The sequence below is a fragment of the Leptonychotes weddellii genome, chromosome 5 (genome assembly GCF_054177405.1).
Source record: "Leptonychotes weddellii isolate Sample4059 chromosome 5, ASM5417740v2, whole genome shotgun sequence".
NCBI classification, from domain to species: domain Eukaryota; kingdom Metazoa; phylum Chordata; class Mammalia; order Carnivora; family Phocidae; genus Leptonychotes; species Leptonychotes weddellii.
The window spans coordinates 66641028-66664661 of NC_138373.1; the positions used below are offsets into that span (position 1 = coordinate 66641028).

Genomic DNA, 23634 nt, shown 5'->3' on the forward strand with positions numbered 1-23634 from the left:
TCCTTATTATAAAGTGCTTTTAGCAAAGCTTCTAAAACAATGCACCTTAAACTTTTTGAATGCAACCCACAGTCATAAATACATTTTATGAGATTCAGTACACGGATATATGTATTGGCAATTAAACAAATATTTCACTAAATAATACCTCTGTGACATTGGATACACTATTATCTATTGTCTTATTCTAACCTATGCTATTCTGTATTATGCTGTTCTTTCTTTTAAAGTGCTGATCATGGCCTGGCCTTCTGGCACCTGGGGGGTGTTTTCTGGGGGCAGATACAGAATTGCCTCTCATATGTCTCGGTTGATTTCAGAATCCTCTGCTCTTCAGCCCCTGGAGGGAAACCATGCTTAGCCGGCGGAAGGAGCTGGCTGGGGCTGCTGAGCCTGCTGGGCCGGACAGTAAGGACCTCGTAAGAAGATGTACCAAGACTAAGAAACCAGCGGGGGCATCAGCTCAAGGGGATAACTCCAGCCCTCAAAAAGTTTCAGCCTCTAAAAATGGTGGGAAGAATCTAAGCAGTTACTGGCTGATGATGTCAGAGCCAGAAAGCCAACTAGACAAAGGTGTAGAGGTGAAGTTCAGCCCTGGGGATCGTAAAGCACAGCCCAAGCAGACAGCATGCTGGGATGGCCTTCACAACTCCCAGCCCCAGAACTTCCCTGGGGCCCTGAAGCGGGAGAAAGAAGCCTTCTACCAGAGCAACTGTGAAGAACCAGGCATCGCAGGATCTGTGAAGCTTGTGAGGTAGGCGTCCCCAGACCACACACCGTTTGAGAAAAATAATCCCCATTATGACCCATCCAGCAAAGAAGACAACCCCAAATGGTCCAAGGTCGATGTACAGTTTGTTCAGATGAAGTGTTTCATGACCCTGGTGCCTGAGCTCAAAACCCATCTCCAAGCTCACAAAGCCACTGGAGGCCCCTTAAAAAATAGGGCTCTCTCCACTTGCCAGATACTCTCCATTCAGCCCCTGACCCAAGAGGAGTTTGATTTTATTTTGAGGCTGCAGGAAAAGGAACCAAGTTAACTGGGACACTGTGGCTGGAATGGGCAAGACAAGACTCCAGAGAAGTCAAGCTTTTGTAAGACGAAAGAAGGTGTGAGGAGACTTGTTTGTTATGTTCATCTGGGGCTGTGTACATAGGTGGTTTTCATGTACCTTTTTCAATAAAACATTAATATAAAAGAAAGTGATGATCATAATTAAGTAAATGTCACAACCTTCTAATGGGTCTAGACTTGTAGTTATTTTAAAAAACCTCTTAAAAAATTCCAGCACTGACAAAAACCTCAGCCACTGTTTGCCAACAGTGCCCTCTGCTGGGTGGCTTTATTATAAGTAGTTTCATGAACATTTATTTGCCAGTGTGTGTGCGTGTGTGTGTGTGTGTACTGAGTCTCACTATAAAATATATTTATGACAGTTGGTTTCAGTAAAAAAAAGTTTATGAGACAATGTTTTGAAGTCTTCCTGAAAGCACCGTATCACGAGGAAAGGCCAAGTTAACCAGGGACAGTGATGTGTATGTGTGTACGTGTGCGTATGTGTGTGTGGGTGTGGGCGGGGGCATACATCCATCTCCCGCATGAGGTGACAGATGCTTTGCAGGTGTTCTTCTGACATGGGACCCCCCTTCCCCAAGTCCTACCCAGAGGAGGGATTCCAGGGAGCTGCCCTTCACCCCCAGACCCTGTCCTACATATGGGCTGGCCCGGGCCGAGGCAGCAGCACTCACATCTCTGTGGAGATCAGGCTGGGCTCGCTGCAGTACTCGGTGTCTTCGCTCATCCGCACGTCATAGGGCTCGGCCTGAGAGACCTCCTCCTGACACACCATGGCTATCTGGCTCTCCCGGGAGTGGCACCTGAAGGGTCCAAGAGGGAGAAGTGAAGTCAGAAACTGCTACCCCCACCGTTCCCTCACAGATGAGGCGTCACACACACGCGCCCACACAACCACACAGCGAACACGCATACACACGCACGCACCCACACACCTGCCCACACATCCACACAGCGAACACGTGCCCACTCACCCACACAGTGAACATGCCCACACACGCGCCCACACAGTGAACAAGCGCCCACACGCACCCACACACCTGCAGCGAACATGCACACACACGCGCCCACACAGCGAACACGCGCCCACACACGCCCAATCACCCACACAGCGAACACGCACACACATACGCCCACACGTGCCCACACACTCACACAGTGAACACGCGCCCACACACCCACACAGTGAACACACACACACACACCCACACACGCGCCCACACATCCACACAGCGAACACGCGCACACACGTGCCCACTCACCCACACAGTGAACATGCAGGCACCCACACAGCGAGCACACGCCACACACCCGCCCACACACCCACAGTGAACACGCACACACACGCACCCACACAGCAAACACGCGCCCACAGGCGCCCACTCACCCACACAGCGAACATGCACACACACACGCCCACACGCACCCACACACCCACACAGCGAACACACACACATACGCGCCCACACACCCGCCCACATATCCACACAGCGAACACGAGCACACACGCGCCCACACACCCAACCACACACAAAGCGAACACGCGCCCACACACCCACAGCGAACACACACACACATGCCCACACAGCAAACATGTGCCCACGTGCGCCCTCACACCCACACAGCAAACACATGCACACACGTGCCCACACACCAGCTCACACGCTCACACAAGGAACACACGCCCACACACCCACACAGTGAACACACGCACACACGCGCCCACACACCCACACACGCATACACACACCCGCCCACACACCCACACAGTGAACACACGCACACACGCACCCACACACCCGCCCATATACTCACACAACAAACACACGCCCACACACCCACAGTGAACACGTGCACACACACGCCCACACACCCGCCCACACACCCACACAGCGAACACGTGCCCACACATGCCCACACACGTAGCCACACACCCACACAGCAAACACATGCACACAGATGCCCACATTGCAAACACGCGCACACACACAGAGCGAACACGCGCACACACTCACCCACACACCTGCCCACACTCCCACCCAGCGAGCATGCGCACACATGTGCCCACTCAGCCACACAGTGAACACATGCACACACCCACAGTGAACACGCGCACACACACACCCACACACCCGCACAGTGAACATGCGCCCACACACCCACACAGTGAACACATGCACACACATGCCCACACACCCACACAGCGAACACGTGTACACACACAGCGAACATGCGCACACATGTACCCACACACCTGCCCAAACGCACAGCAAACACATGCACACACACGCCCACACAGTGAACATGTGCCCACACTCTCAGTGAACACGCACCCACACACCTGCCCACACACCCAGCGAACACAAGCACACACGTGCCCACATTCACACAGCGAACACGCGCCCACACACACAGCGAACACGCACACACATGCGCCCACACACCCACAGTGAACACACGCACACACGCCCCCCCACACATTGAACACGCATACACACACAGTGAACATGCGCACACATGCACCCACACAGCAAACACAAACACACACGTGCCCACACAGTGAACACACACACACGTGTCCACACACTCATACATTAAACACACATGTACCCACATACACAGTGAACACACACATGCCCACACACACAGTGAACTCGCCCACACGCACCCACACACTCACACAGTGAATATGCACACACACATGCCCACACACACAGTGAACAGGCACACATGTGCCCACACACTCACACAGTGAACACGTGCACACACATGCCCACACACTCACACAACCGCTGTGGCCTCTTCCTCCCACAGTTGCTGATGAGGCAGCAGAGCCATGGAAACAGTAAGATCAGGATCAGGATTCCATACAGAATAAGCATCTCTGGGTTACGACCCAAGGAGATCTGAGTTCTGACCCCAATTCAGTTGCCCTCCGGCATGAGTCACTGGCCCATCCCCCATGCTTCGGTATCCCCATCAATAAAATTGGAGTAGCGTATGCCCTGCTTGACTCAGAGGCTTGTCATGAGTAACAAATGAATTAACAGATGTGATGGGGTTTTTATAAGGTGGAAAGGTCAAGCTTTTAAAACAGGCTTGGGCTGCTCTATATGGGTTGGGTGGGTCCTGAAAGTGCTGTCCTCTCCCTCTGCTAGAGAAAGCTGGGCCTTTGGTTGCTGGTTGGGCAGAGCCAGGAAGTTCCTGGGGTCACATACTGCCATGCCTTTGGGTTTGACATTGGCTCCTTAGAGTGACGGCAAAGACTAGAAGCCTCACGTCGATGGGTTTGTTCTCCTGGGCAGTGAGCCTGAGTCCCTGCTGAGCTTGAGACCCTCGGGCACCAGGGTGTGCCCTGGATGATTCTGCTCACCCTTTGGCCCAGGTGTTCTCCCTTTTCCCGTCTGTGCCTCTCAGTACCTCCCTCAGTCTTTCTTCCTATAGATCCTGAATGCTGGGGCTCGCTTTACTCCCAAACCCATGAAGGCATGAGGGAAAGATCCCAGTTAATCCTCTCAGGGCCGAGCGCTGGATCAGTGCCCTAGATTTGACCCAGGGCCTCTGAGCTGTGGCAACTCAGGAAGCTACCCTCCTCGGGTACCTACCCGGTTCTCTGGAGCAGGCCCTACCAGGTGGCTGCCCATCCCACAGTAAGGACAGATGAAATGTTGAAGGCTCTTGATGGGGTGGGAAGAGGGAAAGTGAAAGGAGTTTTGGGGAGCCATCATGGGATGAGCTGGAGACGGAGAATGGCAGCAGGCAGGCAACACCACTTCTCAGGGGCCACTGTGTACAAGACATGCTGGCCCGTCCCCAGCAAAAGCAAAGCCAGTGTTGGGCCACTGCACTTAGCCTTGAGCTGCAACATGAAGGCTGAGACCCCAGAGCTACAACTTGGCTTAACTTGTTCCTCCTCACCAAGCTGAAGCTTACTGCCTTGGGTGTCGTTTTTCTCACTGTGCAGGGAGGGAGGGAGCCAGTATTTAGTGAGCATTTACTATGTGCTAGGCATTGTGCTAGGTGCTTGCGTGTACTGTAGTTCATGGATAGAGGGATCTGTGGGGAGAAGAAGAAAATCCTCCGATGTCTCTTTTAAAAACCACTCTCCCTTCATTTAATACAGACCACAGTTTAATAGGAAAATACCCTCTGAAGGAGGTATTAGCTCAGACTGAGACGCTAATGATGGACATAATGAGCCTTCCTAAAGAAGAGATTTTGATACGGGGAGCAAGGGAGAAAATGGCACCAGAACTGAGTCCCTGAAGTTCGTAGGAGGTTTGCAGAAAAGGGAGGGGCCACCAAGACAGGCATGGGCCAGCCACTTGAACTCTGATACTCCCCTGTGCAAAGCTAACCTTTCAGATCAGCATACAAAATTCAGAGCTGAGCACACTGCCCTGAGCATGGAAGGCCTCCACATATATCTCTTGAGTAGAAGGACTCACCCAACATTGCTTCCAGGTGGTTTCACCAGCCATTCTTCCAGACAGTAAGGTAGACTGATGGCCAATCTGACTTGGCTGTCATCAGACACCATTAAATGCCCAGGCCACATAGGTGTCCATGGGGCCACTTGAAAGTGGGTGTTAAGAAGGGAAATGAAAACCAGGGGGCAGGTATGCTGGCTCCTTAGATGAAAGCAGCTTCAGGACACTTGTCCAGAAAGACACTCACACATCACAATTATTTTCTAAGCTCGTGAGCAGGAGAGATCTGCCCAAGAACATGGCATGCTGGGGATCTGCTTGGCCTGCTGTGGTGGGCGTGCTGTCCACTAAGAGTGAGGTGGCAAGATGCAGGGAGGCATGTCCTCTCCCACCCAGCCTTGGGAACCCAGAGCTATTGATAGAAACAGGGAGGAGACCCTTTAGGCCCAGGCTGTGCTTCCAGAGGCCTAGAGCACGGCAGTAGGCACCTACCGTCCCATTATACCATAGCAATGCATCCTGGAGCACCAGGGAGCAGAGGGTGGGGAGAAAAGCATGCATCAGGTGGTGGGAGATCAAACTACCAGGAATGATCCTACACTGGGGCAGAATGGGCAAGCGCTACGGTGAAGGGCCTCTTGCCACCAAAATGCCCCTCCCAAGAGGGTTGAGAAGGGTGTAAAGAAGAGGTGGTAGCTCCATTCCCATCCCAACTAGGCCAAAGGCCAGGTTTGTGCAGACTTGGGAGAGGCCGGGGGAACAGAGTCTGTTGTGTAGCCAGGATGCCAGCATCCCAGGGGGCGGGGGCCTGGGCTCCTCAGCTTGGGTAGCATGAGAGAGCACAGGAGGCTCTGTCCCGCGGTGTGCATCACAGGACACTTGAGGCCATCGGGACCATGGTGCCTTCCCCCAATGGCGGCTGCCACATTTAATCGAGGGCAAGATCGGGAGGCCTATCTCTTGGTGGGATCTGGGGCAGCAGCCTCCAACCCAGCTCGAGGGGTGAGTGGTAGGCCTGGGGGCCAAACTCTACCCCCCATCCAGTCTGGGCTGGAGTGTGTGGGGCCCCTGTGCACGGTCCCTGGATGCCCCACCCTCCTGCTTACCTCTTGGAGCTGAGCTTCCAGGCTGCCTCCTGTACCCGGACGGCAGGAGACAAGGGGGGCCCACGGCCCTCTACGGTGCTGACCGCGCTGGGGTAGCCAGCGGGGCAGGGGAAGCGGCCCAGGGCAGTGTTGTTGGCATTGTTGATGTTGGCGTTGGAGCCAGTGGACGAGTAGCTGCTGGGGGTGAAAGTGGAGTCCACCAGTTTCTCGTGGGACGGCGACCCGGTGTCGCCTTGGCTGTTAGCCGCCTTGTTGATGTGCAGTGGGCGCTGGGTAGTGAAGGTCTGGGGGAAGGCGCTCCGGCCGTCGCTTTGGTAGCAGCTGACGTGGTTGCCGAACAGGCCGCCGGCCCTCTGTGGGCGAGACAGGAGGGGTGGGAGGAGGAGAAAGCCCTCTCAGCTACCTCTCCTTCTTGGCCAAGGCATGGAAGGCTGTCTGCCTTCCAGAGAGCACAGCCATGCCGGGCAGTACGGGGCGGACGGGGAGCTCTTGGCCCACGTGGCCTGGCAGCTGGAGGGGAGGGACGCAGACGGTCCCCTCTGAAACCGCTGGGGGGCCGGTGAGGGACAGGACCAACCAGGCACGAAGGCTGCTGCCCTGGGACTTTCTACCGAACCCCCTGAGGACTCAAGAACCAGTGTAGGATGGCAATCCTTAGTTGCAGCCAGTCGCTCACTCGCCTTGGTGGCTGTGAGGCACTGGGAGGGCTGAGGGATGGGGAAAGGGACCAGGAGATTCTAATGAGAATTTTTAAAACGGAGATCCAACTGGCTCACTGAGCTAGAAACTATGTTGGCCAAACGGTTTTGAAAATAAGGATGACGCATTGACTCCATTAATTATATTATGGCCTTCTCTCCCCCGGGCAATTCTTAGAGATTTCAAATCAGGACCCAGTGTTTGCCCCCAACATTCTTTCCTTGTCCTGGGGCGAGTGGGCAAGTAGCTATCTGCAAGTTGGTCTGTGGGGTCTCGCTGGGGAAGTGAGAGCATGGTGCTGTGTCCCTGAGGCCATTCGGTGATGGACATTTCACAGTGATGAGGATGAGGATGGTGATGACAGGGCAGCCACAGGCCAGGCAGGCTGTCCTCCCTCCCGGTGTCTCCACAGCCCAGGACCCCTGCGTGGGGGCTCGCAGGGCCCTGGCGCGATGCTGCTTGGTGGCTTCTCCCTTGCTTCGGAGGTATTTTAGCCAAATACCTTCGGGGTTCGGCAGGGATCACCATGAATGGAGAGAGCAAGTCAGGTTCGGTTTCCACCGAAAAACGGATGCTCAGCCTCCATATCCAGGAAAGGAGAGGGAAGGAAAGCTGGAGGGGACTTTTGTGACTGGGAGAACACGTGCTTTCTCTTAAGAGGACAATTGCCCCTGGGCTCCGCTCCTCTGCTGCCACGTGGGAACACAAGCCAGATTCTCTGATTTTTAAAAGACAGGTCAGAGGTTTAGGTTTTTATTTGAATGTGCCGGATTTCTGAATGCTGGCAAACAAAATCTGTCTGCAGGTTAGATGCAGCCAAAAGTGGCCCCACGGCTTTGCAGCTTCTAATGCAGAAGGTTCTCCTAGGAAACATGTCCCTTAAGAAAATGGCTCCTCCCCTCTTTCTCCGAGAGCCAGGGACACTCTGGGAGCTGCCATGTCCTGGGAGCCCAGGCTTGAGATGGAATCACACTTGGAGAAGGCCGAGGGTTAGGAAGTAGCTGAGTAGGAAGAGCCTGGAATCTGCCAGAGAGCTCAGGGCTTTCTCCCTGGATTTCCTTGGCAGAGCGCCAGCCCACCCTCCTGCTTCCAGCTGAGCTTTGTAAAGGTAAGAGTGCTTCTGTGGCATCCACCTACCCTGAAGATGTCGTCTTCGGAGGCAGCAGACACAGCCTCCTTCATGGCCTTGTCCAGCTCCTCCTCGGCCGTCAGATCTCCAGAGATGGCCCGTCGGATCTCAGGCCCGATGTCATGCAGCGTGCGCAAGCCAGCCTGAAACCCAGAGGGACACCCAGCCGCCTGACCCGCTGCCTCCCCATTAGGCAGGTGAGCCTGCTGAGGGTTTATCTGTGTGTGCTAACCAGGGATGTGCTTCGGGACCTCCCTTGTCTGCCCCAGACTGGAAGAATCCATTTCTCCACCCAGGAAGGATAAAGGCACATTAGGAGCGGTCATGAAGCAGGCAGGACTGGCGAAGCAGGGTGTGTGGGAGGCAGTGTGTCACCCCTTCACACACACACCTTTGGAAAGGCTTGGAGCTCCCTGAAAGTTCTGGAGGGACCTGGCCTCTGACCCTTGGCCAGAGGTTGGAAGAAGGTGACCAGGCCCTTCCTTAGGGTGTGGACCCCCTCCTCGCCTCTTACCTGCAGGGATAGGGCGTTCCTCTGGGAGGGTTTGCCCACCAGGCCCTGCTCTTTGCGCTTCTTGAATTTCCGGAAGTACTCCTGGATCAGGAAAGTAGCATAAAACTTGCCAACCGTGACCTCGTCATCTGAGACAGAAGAGAGGACAGAGGGGAGGTAAAGGGGGTAATTCAGTTGGGCTTCATTCACTTTTTTTTCAGCATCCAAGCTTTCCGAAGTTTTTTAAACTTTTTTTTTTTTAAGAGGTAGTCCATTCACATGGTTCAGAAAGGCAAAAATATATTACAAAGTGTACAGTGAAAAGTCTCCCACCCCCCCATCCACCGAGTTACCACCTTTTAATAGATAACCTTTCTAAAATTAGTTTCTTTTCTTTTTTTTTTAAAAGATTTTATTTATTTATTTGACAGAGAGAGAGAGTTAGCGAGAGCAGGAACACAAGCAGGGGGAGTGGGAGAGGGAGAAGCAGGCTTCCCGCTGAGCAGGGAGCCTGGTGTGGGGCTCGGATCCCAGGACCCTGGGATCATGACCTGAGCTGAAGGCAGATGCTTAACAACTGAGCCACCCAGGCGTCCCTCTAAAATTAGTTTCTTGAGTATTTTTCCAGAGAGTCTTTCTGCAAATGCTTTCTGCAAATAAGCAAACATATTCTTAGCCCCTCTCTCTTTTTTTTTAACAGTAGAAGTAGCCTATTATCAAAATTATTTCCCACCTTGCTTTAAAACCAACAAAAAAGTGTAAAAAAAACTTTAAAAAAGTAAAAAAAAAATTAACTGACATGGCTAACTAATTTTTTATTTGAATCCAAAACTTGAGGTGCCCATCATAAATTGACTAGTCCCCTAAGTGCAAACAGTTCTGGTTAAAGATGAAGTTTGGTGGAAGGAGCACCTTTCTTCTCTAAGTTTGGGTTTTGCTTTCAAACCAGACAGACTGGTTTTTCTTACCATGTGGCTTGGCTGGATCCCTGCTGGGCTAGACCCCCAAGTTACACATGACATAGTCAGCCTCTGTGTTGGGAATGAACCAGGTGGTGGAGAAGCCAAAGAGTCTCCAAGGAGAACATTGCATGCCCTGTGAGTAGCCTCTTGGCTCCATCTTCTTCTCAAGGAAATGGGCCCAGGAGACAGTTGGTAGGTTAGACATAGGGGCCTGTGATGGTTCTCCTACTCCTAGTTGTCTCTTAAGAATAGCCAAGTCCACAGCAGTGGTGACCTTCCACAGGGCAAACACCTCATTCCCATGTGGGAGAGAAAACCTGAGTCCCCCGTCTAGGGTAGCCAGTGAGGAAGAGCTGCAGGGCAGAAAGAGCTTGGAGTTCTGGTGTCCTCCAGGCCTGGGTTTGAATTCTCAATTTGCCAGGTACTTACCCTATAGCATTGGGTCAGCTACATAGCTTCTAAGTACTTCAGTTTCTTGAGCAAACTTCACAGCAATGTTATAAGGATTAAATAAGGTATGCAAAATGTCATGTGGTGCTTGGCCTGTCTAGGTGACTTTTCACTGAGTTCCAGTCCTGATTCCCTTTGGGAAGTGGTTCTCAACAGGGCCGGTGTCAACATTAAGAAGTGTTTTGGGAATGTGTGGGATTTTTTTGGTTGTCACAGTGTGCTACAATCGTTAGGTGGTTCCAGATGTGTCCCTTAAAACACAGGCATGTTTTGCACAACAAATAATAGATTTACACTCTGCCTGATGTCCTTACCTGAGCTAAGAACCTAACTTCATTTTACATATGAACAGAAAATAATTTTTTTGCCTGGTTTTAATATATCCAGAATTTCCCAGGTATATAACTGCTAGGTAAATTGATGGATGACCATACTTTGCTTTGTTTCCACTTGACCAAGAAGGCTTTACATTTTGGAAAATTGTATCCCTGATGGCAATGCTCCTTGTGGTATCTGAGTCACCTGTTGCATCTGACCCGCTTATATCAGTCTGCATTTGTTCTATGTATGTGCATGTACGTGCGTATACCTATGTGTGTATATTATATTATTTAATATACTTAGTTACCCCTTACTTCAAAATGACAAATACAAAATGTCAACAATAGTCAATATTGTCTTAGTTCCTTTAAACACAAACTTACTCATCATAAGTGGATGCATGCAAGTATTTTATCAGTTAACTGTAGCTTCTGGCATAGTGCCATAACCCTTAGTGCCCAAGCGTGCATATATTGAAAAACATTTGACTTTAATGTATTTTATATTAAGGTGTTATATATGTATGTTTTTAAAGATTTTATTTATTTACTTGAGAAAGAGAGAGAGAGCATGAACAGGAGGGTGGGCAGAGGAAGAGGGAGAAGCAGGCTCCTTGCTGAGCTGGGAAGCTGATGCGGGGTTCAATCCCAGGACCTCGGGGTCATGACCTGAGCTGAAGGCAGTCACTAAACCAACTGAGCCACCCAGGTGCCCCAAGTTAAGGTGTTATATTAATATTTTGGAAACTATATCTGTAGGAAGGTTATAATTTTCATTCAGGATAGTAATAGGGGCATTATAAACTGTTATGAAAAGGGGCACTGGGTTTGAGAGAGTAGAGAAACACTGTCCTAGGGCGCCTGGGTGGCTCAGTTGGTTAAGCGAGAAACACTGCCCTATATAAAACAAAAAGAATTTCAACCAAGAGTGGATCTCAGGGGATTCTTTTTCCAGGTCCCCATTATTTCCAGAGCAACCAGCCTAGTAATTTATGGGGAAACCTATACTTTGCAGAGTTTCCTTGGCAGTTCTGCTAAACCTCTGAGCATCAAGGGGCCTTGCTTAGTCTATGAAATGTATGGTTAGACCAGATTTCCAACCTGACATTCTGTATCTGAGTTTGTGAAGGCATGGTGCCCTTGTCCCTTCCAACCAGTAGGGCCTTGGAACTGCACAGGAAGGGCGGGAGGGAAAGCAGTCTTCCCACGAGCCTCGTGGACTCAGGAACCAGGCAAGAACCAAGGGTTTGGAGATCGTGGGAGCACTCACCACCTGCTGGGGGCACTACTTGGTCCAGCAGCTTCATGCTGGTCCGCTTCCAGATCTTCTTGATTATGGCCCGCAGCTCCTCGTTGGCTTGTTCTAGGTTTCCTGAGGGGAGGGAGATGCAAGGCTGAAAACGATCATCAGCCCTTTGGGGGCCCATGGGGTGGGTCCCCCTGAGCAGAGTGGGAAGCCGCCACCCCACAGAAAGCCCTGGTCCATCAGCTTCACTTTCTTTCTCTCCATTCGACCAAATGTCACCTCCATCTTCTTTTTCTTTGTATTGCTCTCCATGGTCCTACCTCTCCCTCCCGCCGTTCCTTGTCCAGTGCCATTCCTTCTCCCTTCCTTCCTGCCTGTTGCTCAGGCCAGCCAGTGGCGATCCTTCATCCCCACACGCTGCTTCCTCATGAGTGGCCCTCGGAGCGGACCAGACAGCTTGGCCCAACTGAACTCATCCACCACCTGCCAGAGAGCAGGAGGGGCTGCTCTGGTGCACAGCACTTCTCACGGGGCTCTATGGGTGATCGAGGTTTTCCCCACACAAAGCATCCATACGCAGGGGGACCTCGGTGTCAAAGCTCTTTGCTGCATGTCCTGTGGGGAAGAGGTAGCAAAACCTCAGTGTAGAAGCTGGACTCAAAACACACTGGGTTCTGTTTTGGAGCTTCTCTGGGTTTACTTTCTCCACTGGTAAAACAGGCTTAATTTGCTGCCGATCCCGTGCAGCCTCTGGGACACTGGTGGTATAGCAGCTGTAAGACAGGGTGTGGTGGGCAGTAGTGTAAGACCCCCTGAGCTATGTCCCACCACCACTGATATACACACCTTGCCTGGTCCCTGGTGGGTCCATGGTCCCTGGACTATAATGGATTTTACCCCATGATTATTAGATCATGTGGCTCCTATCTCCTTAGGATAGGGAGATTATCTAGGTGGACCTGACCTAATCACATGAACTCTTCAAAAGTAGAGAGTTCTCAGGTGCAAACCTATAGTTAGAAAATAAATAAATCATGGGATGCAATGTACAGCATGGTGACTATGGCTAATAAAACCATACTACATGTTTGATAGTTGCTAAGAGAGTAAGTCTTAAAAGTTCTCATCACACACAAAATTGTAACCATATGGTGACGGACATTAATCAGATTTACTCTGGTGATCATTTCTTTATATATACAAATATGGATCATTATGTTGTACATCTGAAACTAATATAGTGTTATATGTCAATTATACTTCAATACAAAATACAAACAAAACGAATAAAAAAGTACCACATGAAGGAGGTCAAAAGATAAAAGTATAGAGTTGTCCCCAGTTGGGAGCAGAGGAATGCGAGAGGACGGTTGTGGCCTGGGAGAAAGCACACATCAATGTTGTGAATTGAATGGAGAGAGGCAGCCCCTGGGGGCTCAGTGGTCCCCAGCTGAGAGCCAGTCTTACAATGGCAAGACATGAATTCCTCCAAAAACCCGAATGAGCTGGGAGCCTCTGGAAGAGGACATATCCTGATCAGTGTCCTGATTTTGGCTTTGTAAGACACTTAGCAGAGAACTCAGGTACTCCATGGCTGTATCCCTGACCTATAGAACTGTGGGTTAACAACTAGGTGTTGTTCAAACCGAAGAATTTGTGGTAATTGGTTCCACAGCCATAGGAAACCAATACAGGGGTGTTTACTGCTGTTACACAGGGGAAGCAGTACGGTTGAGAGCTCTGCTGTTAGACTGTCTGAGGTGAAATCTGCCCTGTGGCCACACCAGAGAGGCACCCAACAGGAGTAAGCAGAGGTGGCAATGGAGGGAGAGTGATGGACTCCTGAATCCCCTGTTGGATCCAAACAATACCTGGAGCCGGAGGACGATCCTGGGCATTCCAGTTATGGAGGCAATCCTGCATGGTTAAATTCCCTTCCTGGTTAAGGTAGTTAGTGGTTTCCGACATATTCAATGAGAGTCCTAATTAAAATAATGCTCAAATATGCTTATCTTCTGTAGTGGGTTGAATAGTGTCCCCACCAAATTCATGTCTTCATACATCCTTAGCATGTAGCCTTTGTTGGAAATAGGGTCTTTGCAAATGTTATTAGTTAAGATGAAGTTATACTTTATTAGAGTGGGCCCTACATCCAATACTACTGGAGAAGACCCACAGAGATACACAGGGAAGAAGGCCATGTGAGGATGGAGGCAGAGACTGGAGTGTTACCGCTTTGGCCAAGGAAGGCCAAGCACAGCTCGCCCCCTCCAGAGAGGCATGGAACAGTTTTTCCCTTGAGTCTCCGGGAGGAACAAACCCCACCAACACTTCTCCCATGCAGCAGGTTGCCTTTTCATTATGCTGGCTTCCTTCACTGTGTGAAACTTTAGTTTGATATAATTTCACTTGTTTATTTTAGCTTTTTGTCCTTGCCTGAGGAGACTGGTCTAAAAATATTGCTAAGACCGATGTCGAAGAACTTATTTCTCCTAGGAGTTTTATGGTTTCAGGTCTTACATTTGTCTTCAGTCCATTTAATTTTTGTGTATTTTTGTATATGGTATAAGATAGCGGTCTGGTTTTATTCTTTTGCAGGTAGCTGTCCAATGTACCCAACACCAATTATTGAAGAGACTTCCTCATTGTATATTCTTGCCTCTTTTGTCATAGGTTAATTGACCATATGTGTGTGGGTTTTTTCCTGGGCTCTCTATTCTATTCCATTGATCTATGTGTCTGTGTTCATACCAGTACCATACTGTTTTGATTAATATAGCTTTGTAGTATAGTTTGAAATCATGGAGCATGATACCTCCAGCTTTGTTCTTCTTTTTTAAGATTGCTCTGGCCATTTGGATTTTTTTTGTGGTTCCATACACATTTTGAGATACTTTGTTCTAATTCTGTTAAAAATGCCATTGGTATTTTGATAGGGATTACACTGAATCTGTAGATTGGGTAGTATGGACATTTTAATAATATTAATTATTCCAATCTATGAGCACAAAATATCTTTCCATTTATTCATGTCTTCAATTTCTTTCATCAATGTGTTTTTTTTTAGTAAAGATTTTATTTATTTATTTGAGAGATAGAGAGCACACAAGCAGGGGGAGAGGCAGAGGGAGAGGGAGAAGCAGACTTCTTGCTGAGCAGGGAGCCCGAATGGGGCTTGATCCCAGGACGCTGAGATCATGACCTGAGCCGAAGGCAGATGCTCAACCAACTGAGCTACCCAGTGCCCCTCTTTTATCAATGTCTTAAATAGTATTCAGAGTACAGGTCTTTCACATCCTTGGTTAAATTTATTCATAGGTATTTCATTATTTTTGATGCAACTGTAAATGAAATTGTTTTATTTATTTATTTATTTATTTGAGAGGGAGAGAGAGCACAGAGGGAGAGGGAGAAGCAGACTCCCTTCCAAGGAGGGAGCCCGATGTGGGGCTCAATCCCAGGACCCTGAGATCATACCTGAGCCAAGGGCAGATGCTTAACCGACTGAGCCACCCAGGCACCCCTGAAATTGTTTTCTTACTTTCTTTTTCTGATAGTTATTGGTGTATAGAAACACTGATCTCTGTATGTTAATTTTGCATCCGATGACTTTGCTGAATTCATTTATTAATTCTAACAGATTCTGGTGGAGTCTTCAGGGTTTTCTCTATATAGTATCATGTCATCTGCAAATAGTTACAATTTTACTTTTTCCTGTCCAATTTGTATGCCTTTTATTTCTTTTTCTTGCCTACTTGCTGTGGCTAGGACTTCAAATACTATGTTGAATTAAAGTGGTGAGAGTAGACATAACTTGTCTTACTCCTGATCTTACAGGAAAAGCTAGAAGCTTTTCACTATTGAGTATGATGTTAGCTGGGGCTTGTCATATATGCCTTTATTATGTTGAGATACATTCCTTCTATACCTACTTTGTTGAGAGTTTTTCTTATCTTAAATGAATGTTGAATTTTGTCAAATGCTTTTTCTGCTTCTATTAAGATGATCATATGATTTTTATCCTTTGTTTTGTTAATGTGAGGTATCACATTGATTAATTTGTGGATGTGGAACCATACTTGCATCTCTGGAATAAATCTCACTTGATTGTGGTGTATGATCCTTTTAATGTATTGTTGAATTTTGTTTGCTAATATTTTGTTAGGATTTTTACATCTATATTATCAGATATATTGGCCTTTCTTGTGGTATCTTTGTCTGGTTTTGGTATCAGGGTAATGCTGGCCTTGTAAAATAAGTTTGGAAGACTTCCTTCCTCTTCAATCTTTTGGAATAATTTGAGAATAGGTACTAACTCTTCTTTAAATGTTTGGTAGAATTGACCCATGAAGCCATCTGGTCCTGGACTTTTGTTTTTGGGAGTTTAAAAATTACTGTTTCAATTTTATTACTTGTAATTGGTCTATTCAGATTTTCTGTTTTTGTGTGTGTGATTCAGTCTTGGAAGATTATGTATTTCTAGGAATATATCCATCTCTTCTAAGTTTTCCAGTTTGTTGGTGTATAATTGTAGTAATCTCTTAACCTTTGTATTTCTGTGGTGTCAGTTGTAACTTTTCCTTCATTTCTGATTTTATTTATTTGGGTCCTCTCTCTTTTTCTCTTGAGTTTGGCTATTGATTTTATTGATCTTTTCAAAGAACCAGCTCTTGGGATGCCTGGGTGGCTCAGTCAGTTAAGCAACTGCCTTTGGCTCAGTTCATGATCCCAGGGTCCTGGGATTGAGTCCTGCATCAGGCTCCCTGCTCAGTGGGGAGCCTGCTTCTCCCTCTGCCTGCCGCTCCCCCTGCTTGTGCTCTCTTTCTGACAAATAAATAAATAAAATATTTTAAAAAAGAACCAACTCTTACTTTTATTATCTTTTCTTTTTTTTCACAATCTCTATTTCATTTATTTCCACTCTGGTCTTTATTATTTCCTTCCCTCTACTAATGTTGGGCTTTGTTCCTCTTTTTCTAGTTCCTTTGGGTATAAAGTCAGATGGTTTATTTGGGATTTTTCTTGTTTCTTGAGGTAGGCCTGTATCATTATGAACTTCCTTCTTAGAACTTTTGTTGTATCCCACAGATTTTGGAAAGTTTTGTCTCCAATTTCATTTGTCTCAAGGTATTTTTAAAAATTTCCTCTTGATTTCTTTGTTGACCCACTGGTTGTTTAGTAACATATTGTTCATTCTCCACATGTTTGTGTTTTTTCCAGTTTTCTTCTTGTAATTAATTTCCAGTTTCACCAGATTGTGGTTGGAAAAAAATGCTTGATATGATGTCAATCTTCTTGAATTTATTAAAGACTTGTTTTGTGGCCTAATTATCCTGGAAAACATTCCATAAGCACTTGAATAGAATGTGTATTCTGCTGTTTTGGATGAAATGTTCCATATATATCTATTAAGTCCTTCTGGCCTAATGTGTCATTTAAGGCCAATATTTCCTTATTGACTCTCTGGATGATTTATCCATTGGTTAAGGGGAATATTAAAGTTCCCTACTATTATTGTTTTACTGTCAATTTCTCCCATTATGCCTATTAATATTTTCTTTATATTTTTAAATGTTCCTATGTTGGGTGCCTAAATATTGACAAATGTTATATCCTCTTCTTGGATTGAACACTTTATCATTATGTAATGCTCTTCTTTGTCTTTTGTTATAGTCCTTGTTTTAAATTCTATTTTGTATGATGTATTACTTCACCAGCTTCTTTTTTGTTTCCATTTCCATGGGGTATCATTTTCCCATCTCTTCACTTTCAGTCTCTGTGCGGCTTTAGATCTGAAATGAGTCTCTTATAGGCAGTATATAAATGGTTCTTTTTAAAAAATCTAATCAGCCACCCTATGTCTTTTTTTTTAAAGATTTTATTTATTTATTTGACAGAGAGATAGAGCAGGAACACAAGCAGGGGGAGTGGGAGAGGGAGAAGCAGGCTTCCCGCTGAGCAGGGAGCCCAATGTGGGACTCGATCCCACGACCCTGAGATCATGACATGAGCTGAAGGCAGATGCTTAATGATTGAGCCACCCAGGCATCCCCACTCTATGTCTTTTGATTGGAGCATTTAGTCCATTTATATTTAATGTAATTATTAATAAATATGTACTTATTGTCACTTGTTTTCTGGTTGTTATTGCAATTCTTCTCTGTTTCATTTTTCTTCTTTTGGTGTCTTCATTTGTGTTTGATGGTTTTCTTTAGTTTTGTTTGAGTCCCTTTCTCTTTATTTTTTGTTTATCTATTATAGGTTTTGGTTTGTGGTTACCATGAGGTTCATATATATTGACCTATATATATAGCAGTCTATTTTAAGCTAATAGTCATTTCGGTTTGAACACATTCTAAAAGCACTACATTTTTACTCCCTTCCCCCAACATTTTATGTTTCAAACATCCTATTTGATATCATAGTTTTTTTAAAAAAGATTTATTTATTTATTTGAGAGAGAGAGAGAGTGAGTGAGAGAAGGGAGAGGGAGAGAGAGAATCTCAAGCAGATTCCTTGCTGAGTGTGGAGCCCAATGTGGGACTTTGATGTCATGACCCTGAAATAATAACCTAAGACAAAATCAAAGTCAGACACTTAACCAACTGAGCCACCCAGGCACCCTTGACATTTTTAATTTTGTGTATTCCTTAACTACTTACTGTAGTTACAGTTAAATTACTATTTTTGTCTTTTAATCTTCATCCTATATTTTTAAGTGGCTGATTTACCACCTTTCTTATATATTTTCCTTTACCAGTGAGTATATTTTCTTATTTCCAGTTACAGGTTTTTATTTTTTGCTTAAAGAATGCCCTTTAACATTTCTGGTAAGGTTGGTTTAGTGGTGATGAATTCCTTTAATTTTTGCTTGTCTAGGAAACTCTCTCTCCTTCAATTCTGAATGATAACCTTGCCAGGTGGAGTATTCTTGGTTGGCAGTTTTTTCTTTCAGCACTTTGAATATATTATCCCACTTAACTTCTGCCATGAAAAATTTATCTTGAAAAATATGCTGATAGTCTCATGGGGGTTCCTCTGTACATAACAAGTTGTTTTTCTCTTGCTGCTTTAAAAATTCTCCCCTTGTCTTTAACTTTTGACAATTTAATTATAAAATTCCTTGGTGTGGGTCTTTTTGGGTTCATCTTGTTTAGGGCTTTTTGTGCTTCCTGGACCTGGATGTCTGTTTTTTCCCCTAGGTTAGGGAAATTTTCAGCCGTTATTTCTTCAAATAAGTTCAAATAACTTCAAATAAACTTCCCCACTCCTTCCGGAACCCCTATAATGTGAATGTTTGTGCACCTGATGTTGTTCTAGAGGTTCTTAAAACTATTCTTTTTTTTTTTTTTAATACTGTTATAGAGTTTTGTGAGTTTTTTTATTTTTTTTTAAAGATTTTATTTATTTATTTGACAGAGAGAGACGCAGTGAGAGAGGGAACACAAGTGGGGGAGAAGGAGAAGCAGGCTTCCCACTGAGCAGGGAGCCCGATGTGGGGCTCGATCCCAGGACCCCGGGATCATGACCTGAGCCGAAGGCAGACGCTTAATGACTGAGCCACCCAGGCGCCCCAAAACTATTCTTTTTTTTATTAACATATACTGTATTATTAGTTTCAGAGGTAGAATTTAGTGATTCATCAGTTACATACAACATCCAGTGCTGATTACTTCAAGTGCCTTCCTTAATGCTCATCACCCAGTTATCTATCCCTCCAACCTCCTCCCCTCCAGCAACCCTCAGTTTGTTTCCTATAGTTAAGAGTCTCTTATGATTTGTCTCCCTCTCTGTTTTTGTTTTATTTTTCCTTCCTTTCCCCTATGTTCCTTCCTTTACCTTAAATTCCACATATGAGTGAAATCATATGGTATTTGTCTTTCTCTGGCTGACTTATTTTGCTTAGCATAATACCCTCTAGTTCCATCCACATAGTTGCAAATGGCAAGATTTCATTCTTTTTGATGGCTGAGTAATATTCCATCGTGTATATATACCACATGTTTATCTATTTATCTCTTGATGGACATCTGGGCTCTTTCCATAGTTTGGCTATTGTGGACATTGCTGCTATAAACACTGGGGTGCAGGTGCCCCTTTGAATCACTATGTTTGTATCCTTTGGATAAATACCTAGTAGTGTAATTGCTTGGTCATAGGGTAGTTGTATTTTAACTTTTTGAGGAACCTCCATACTGTTTTCCAGAGTGGCTGCACCAGTTTGCATTCCCACCAACAGTGTAAGAGGGTTCCCCTTTCTCTACATCCTCGCCAACATCTGTCGTTTCCTGAGTTGTTCATTTTAGCCATTCTGACTGATGTGAGGTGGTATCTCATTGTGGTTTTGATTTGTATTTCTCTGATGATGAGTGATGTTGAGCATTTTTTCATGTGTCTGTTGGCCATTTGTATGTCTTCTTTGGAGAAATGCCTGTTCATGTCTTCTGCCCATTTCTTGACTGGATTTTTAATTTTTTGGGTGTAGAATTTGATAAGTTCTTTATAGATTTTGGATACTAGCCCTTTATCTGACATATCATTTGCAAATATCTTCTCCCATTCTGTAGGCAGCCTTTTAGTTTTGTTGATTGTTTCCTTTGCTGTGCAAAAGCTTTTTATCATGATGAAGTCCCAATAGCTCATTTTTGCTTTTTTTTCTCTTGCCTTTGGAGATGTGTCTAGCAAGAAGTTGCTGCAGCCAAGGTTAAAGAGGTTGCTGCCTGTGTTCTCCTCTAGGTTTTGATGGATTCCTGTCTCATATTTAGGTCTTTCATTCATTTTGGGTTTATTTTTGTGTATGGTGTAAGAAAGTGATCCAGTTTCATTCTTTTGCATGTGGCTGTCCAATTTTCCCAACACCATTGTTGAAGAGATTGTCTTTTTTCCACTGGATATTCTTTCCTGCTTTGTCAATAGAGTTGAGGGTCCACTTCTGGTTTCTCTGCTCTGTTCCATGGATCTGTGTGTCTGTTTTTGTGCCAGTACCATACTATCTTGATGATTACAGCTTTGTAATACAGCTTGAAGTCTGGAATTGTGATGTCTCCAGCTTTGGTTTTCTTTTTCAACATTCCTTTGGCTGTTCAGGGTCTTTTCTGGTTCCATACAAATTTTCGGATTGTTTGTTCCAGCTCTATGAAAAATGCTGATGGTATTTTGATAAGGATTGCATTGAATGTGTAGATTGCTTTGGGTAGCATAGACATTTTAATAATATTTATTCTTCCAACCCATGAGCATGGGATTTTTTTCATTTGTTTGTGTATTCCTCAATTTCTTTCATAAGTGCTGTATAGGCTTCAGAGTACAGATCTTTTACCTCTTTGGTTAGGTTTATTCCTAGGTATCTTATGGTGTTTGGTGCAATTGTAAATGGGATCAATTCCTTGATTTCTCTTTCTTCTGCTTCATTGCTAGTGTATAGAAATGCAACTGAATTCTGTGCATTGATTTTATATCCTCCCACTTTGCTGAATTCCTGTATCAGTTCTAGCAATTTTTGGGTAGAGTCTTTGGGTTTTCTACATAGAGTATCATGTCATCTCTGAAGAGTGAAAGTTTGACTTCTTTTGCTGATTTGGATGCCTTTTATTTCTTTTGTTGTCTGATTGCTGAAGCTAGAACTTCCGGTACCATGTTGAACAGCAGTGGTGAGAGTGGATATCCCTGTCGTGTTCCTGACCTTAGGAGGAAAGCTCTAAGTTTTTCCCCATTGAGAATGATATTCGCTGTGGGTTTTTCATAGATGGCTTTTATGATATTGAGGTATGTTCCCTCTATCCCTAAACTGCAGAGTTTTTTTATCAAGAAATGATGATGTGTTTTGTCAAATGCTTTTTTCTGCATCAATTGAGAGGATCATATGGTTCTTGTTCTTTCTTTTATTAAGTGGTGTATCACATTGATTGGTTTGTGAATGTTGAACCACGCTTGCAGCCCAGGAATAAATCCCTCTTGGTCATGGTGAATAATCCTTTTGATGTATTGTTGGATCCTATTAGCTAGTATCTTGGTGAGAAGTTTTGCATTCATGTTCTTCAGGGATATTGGTCTGTAATTCTCCCTTTTGGTGGGGTCTTTGCCTGGTTTTGGGATCAAGGTAATGTTGGCCTCATAGAATGAGTTTTCTTTCCATTTCTTTTTTTTTTTTTGAAACAGCTTCAGAAGAATAGGTATTAATTCTTCTTTAAATGTTTGTTAGAATTCCGCTGGGAAGCCATCTGGCCCTGGACTCTTGTTTGTTAGGAGATTTTTTTAATCATGGATTCAATTTCTTTGCTGGTTATGGGCCTGTTCAGGTTTTCTATTTCTTCCTGTTTCAGTTTTGGTAATTTATGTTTCTTTTTTTTTTTTTTCTTTTTGGTAATTTATGTTTCTAAGAATGCATCAATTTCTTCCACATTGCCTAATTTTGTTTTAAAGGTTTTATTTATTTGACAGAGAGAGCACAAGCAGAGGGAGCAGCAGGCAGAGGGAGAGGGAGAAGCAGGCTCCCTGTTGAGCAAGGAGCCTGATGTGGAGCTCGATCCCAGGACCCCAGGATCATGACCTGAGCTGAAGGCAGCCACTTAACCGACTGAGCCACCCAGGCATCCCCAGATTGCCTAATTTGCTGGCATATAATTGCTCATAATATTATAATTGTTTGTATTTCTTCAGTGTTGGTTGTGATCTCTCCTCTTTTATTCATGATTTTATTCATTTGGGTCCTTTCTCTTTTCTTTTTTGATAAGTCTGGCTAAGCGTTTATCAATCTTATTAACTTTAAAAGAACGAGCTTCTAGTTTCATTGATCTGTTCTGTTTTTTTTTTAATTTCTATATCATTGATTTCTGCTCTAATCTTTATTATTTTCCTTCTCTTGCTGGATGTAGGCTTTATTTGCTGTTCTTTTTCCAGCTCCTTTAGGTGTAAGGTTAGGTTGTGTATTTGAGACTTTTCTTGTTTCTCAAGAAAGGCCTGATTTGCTATATACTTCCGTCTTAAGACCAGCTTTGCTGCATCCTAAAGGTCCTGAACTCTCATTCGCTGCCATGTATTTTTAAAAATTCTTCTTTAATTTCCTGGTTGACCCATTCATTCTTTAGTAGGATGCTCTTTAGCCTCCATGTATTTGTGTTCCTTCTATTTTTTTCTTGTGATTGAGTTCAAGTTTTAAAGTATTGTGGTCTGAAAATATGCATGGTATTGTCTTAATCTTTTTGTACCAGTTGAGATCTGATTTGTGACCCAGTATGTGATCTCTTCTGGAGAATGTTCCATGTGCACTCGAGAAGAATGTGTGTGTATTCTGTTGCTTTAGGATGGAATGCTCTGTATATATCTGTGAAGTCCATCTGGTCCAGTGTGTCATTCAAAACCCTTGTTTCCTTGTTGATCTGCTTAGATGATCTGTCCATTGCTGGAGTGGGGTGTTAAAGTACCCTACTATTATTGTATTATTATCAATGTATTTCTTTAATTTTCTTATTAATTGGTTTATATAATTGGCTGCTTCCAAGTTAAAGGCATAAATATTTACAGTTGTTAGATCTTCTTCTTGGATAGACCCTTTTATTATGATAGAGTGTCCTTCTTCATCTCTTATTACAGTATTGGTTTAAAATCTAGTTTGTCTGATATGAGGAATTCTTAATCTCAGGAAACAAAGTGAGGGTTGCTGGAGTGGTGGGGGGTGGGAGGGATGGGGTGGCTGGGTGATAGACATTGGGGAGGGTATGTGCT

At 45.3% G+C, this 23634-nt stretch overlaps 1 protein-coding gene and 1 pseudogene across 24 annotated transcripts in view; one reads left to right on the forward strand and one right to left on the reverse strand.

Annotated features, from left to right (window-relative positions):
* CACNA1C (calcium voltage-gated channel subunit alpha1 C) overlaps window positions 1-23634 on the reverse strand; it is a 632951-nt gene that overhangs the window by 13602 nt on the left and 595715 nt on the right. For all 24 annotated transcript variants that reach the window (XR_014145548.1, XM_081820959.1, XM_081820957.1 and 21 more), the window contains 5 exons: window positions 11935-12036; window positions 8954-9081; window positions 8448-8582; window positions 6612-6964; window positions 1750-1878 (listed from right to left, as the gene is read on the reverse strand). Coding sequence is in view for 23 of the 24 variants with exons in the window: in XM_081820959.1 (XP_081677085.1) it covers window positions 1750-1878; window positions 6612-6964; window positions 8448-8582; window positions 8954-9081; window positions 11935-12036 (847 nt within the window). In the remaining variant the exon portion in view is untranslated. The remainder of the gene's footprint in view (window positions 1-1749; window positions 1879-6611; window positions 6965-8447; window positions 8583-8953; window positions 9082-11934; window positions 12037-23634) is intronic.
* Window positions 354-1172, forward strand: LOC102745930 (thymocyte nuclear protein 1 pseudogene; annotated as a pseudogene).